This window comes from Nannospalax galili, unplaced genomic scaffold, assembly GCF_000622305.1.
Source record: "Nannospalax galili isolate Female #2095 unplaced genomic scaffold, S.galili_v1.0 C47235657, whole genome shotgun sequence".
In the NCBI taxonomy this organism is placed as follows: Eukaryota; Metazoa; Chordata; class Mammalia; order Rodentia; family Spalacidae; genus Nannospalax; species Nannospalax galili.
The window spans coordinates 1-419 of record NW_008439074.1 but is presented as its reverse complement, the minus strand read 5'-3'; the positions used below and the strand labels follow the sequence as shown (position 1 = coordinate 419).

General features: G+C 52.3%; 1 protein-coding gene across 1 annotated transcript; it reads left to right on the top strand.

Moving 5' to 3' along the window:
* Position 1: 1 nt before the first annotated feature.
* Positions 2 to 413, top strand: LOC103728166 (RNA-binding protein 4B-like; the record flags this gene model as incomplete). The annotated part of the gene is made up of 1 exon (XM_008826285.1): positions 2 to 413. A coding segment is annotated over exon 1 (412 nt), but the record flags the coding sequence as incomplete, so codon positions are not given.
* Between the last annotated feature and the right edge of the window lie 6 nt (positions 414 to 419).

Below are 419 nucleotides of genomic sequence, written 5' to 3'. Positions count from 1 at the left end.
GATGGTGAAGCTGTTCATTGGAAATCTGCCCCGGGAGGCCACAGAGCAGGAGATCCGTTCACTCTTCGAGCAGTATGGGAAGGTGCTGGAATGTGACATCATTAAGAACTATGGCTTTGTGCATATAGAGGACAAGACGGCCGCTGAGGATGCCATTCGCAACCTGCACCACTACAAGCTGCACGGAGTGAACATCAACGTGGAAGCCAGCAAGAATAAGAGCAAAGCTTCAACCAAGTTACACGTGGGCAACATCAGCCCCACCTGTACCAACCAAGAGCTGCGGGCCAAGTTCGAGGAGTATGGCCCAGTCATCGAATGTGACATCGTGAAAGATTATGCCTTTGTACACATGGAGCGGGCAGAGGATGCAGTGGAGGCCATCAGGGGCCTCGACAACACAGAGTTTCAAGGTGAAC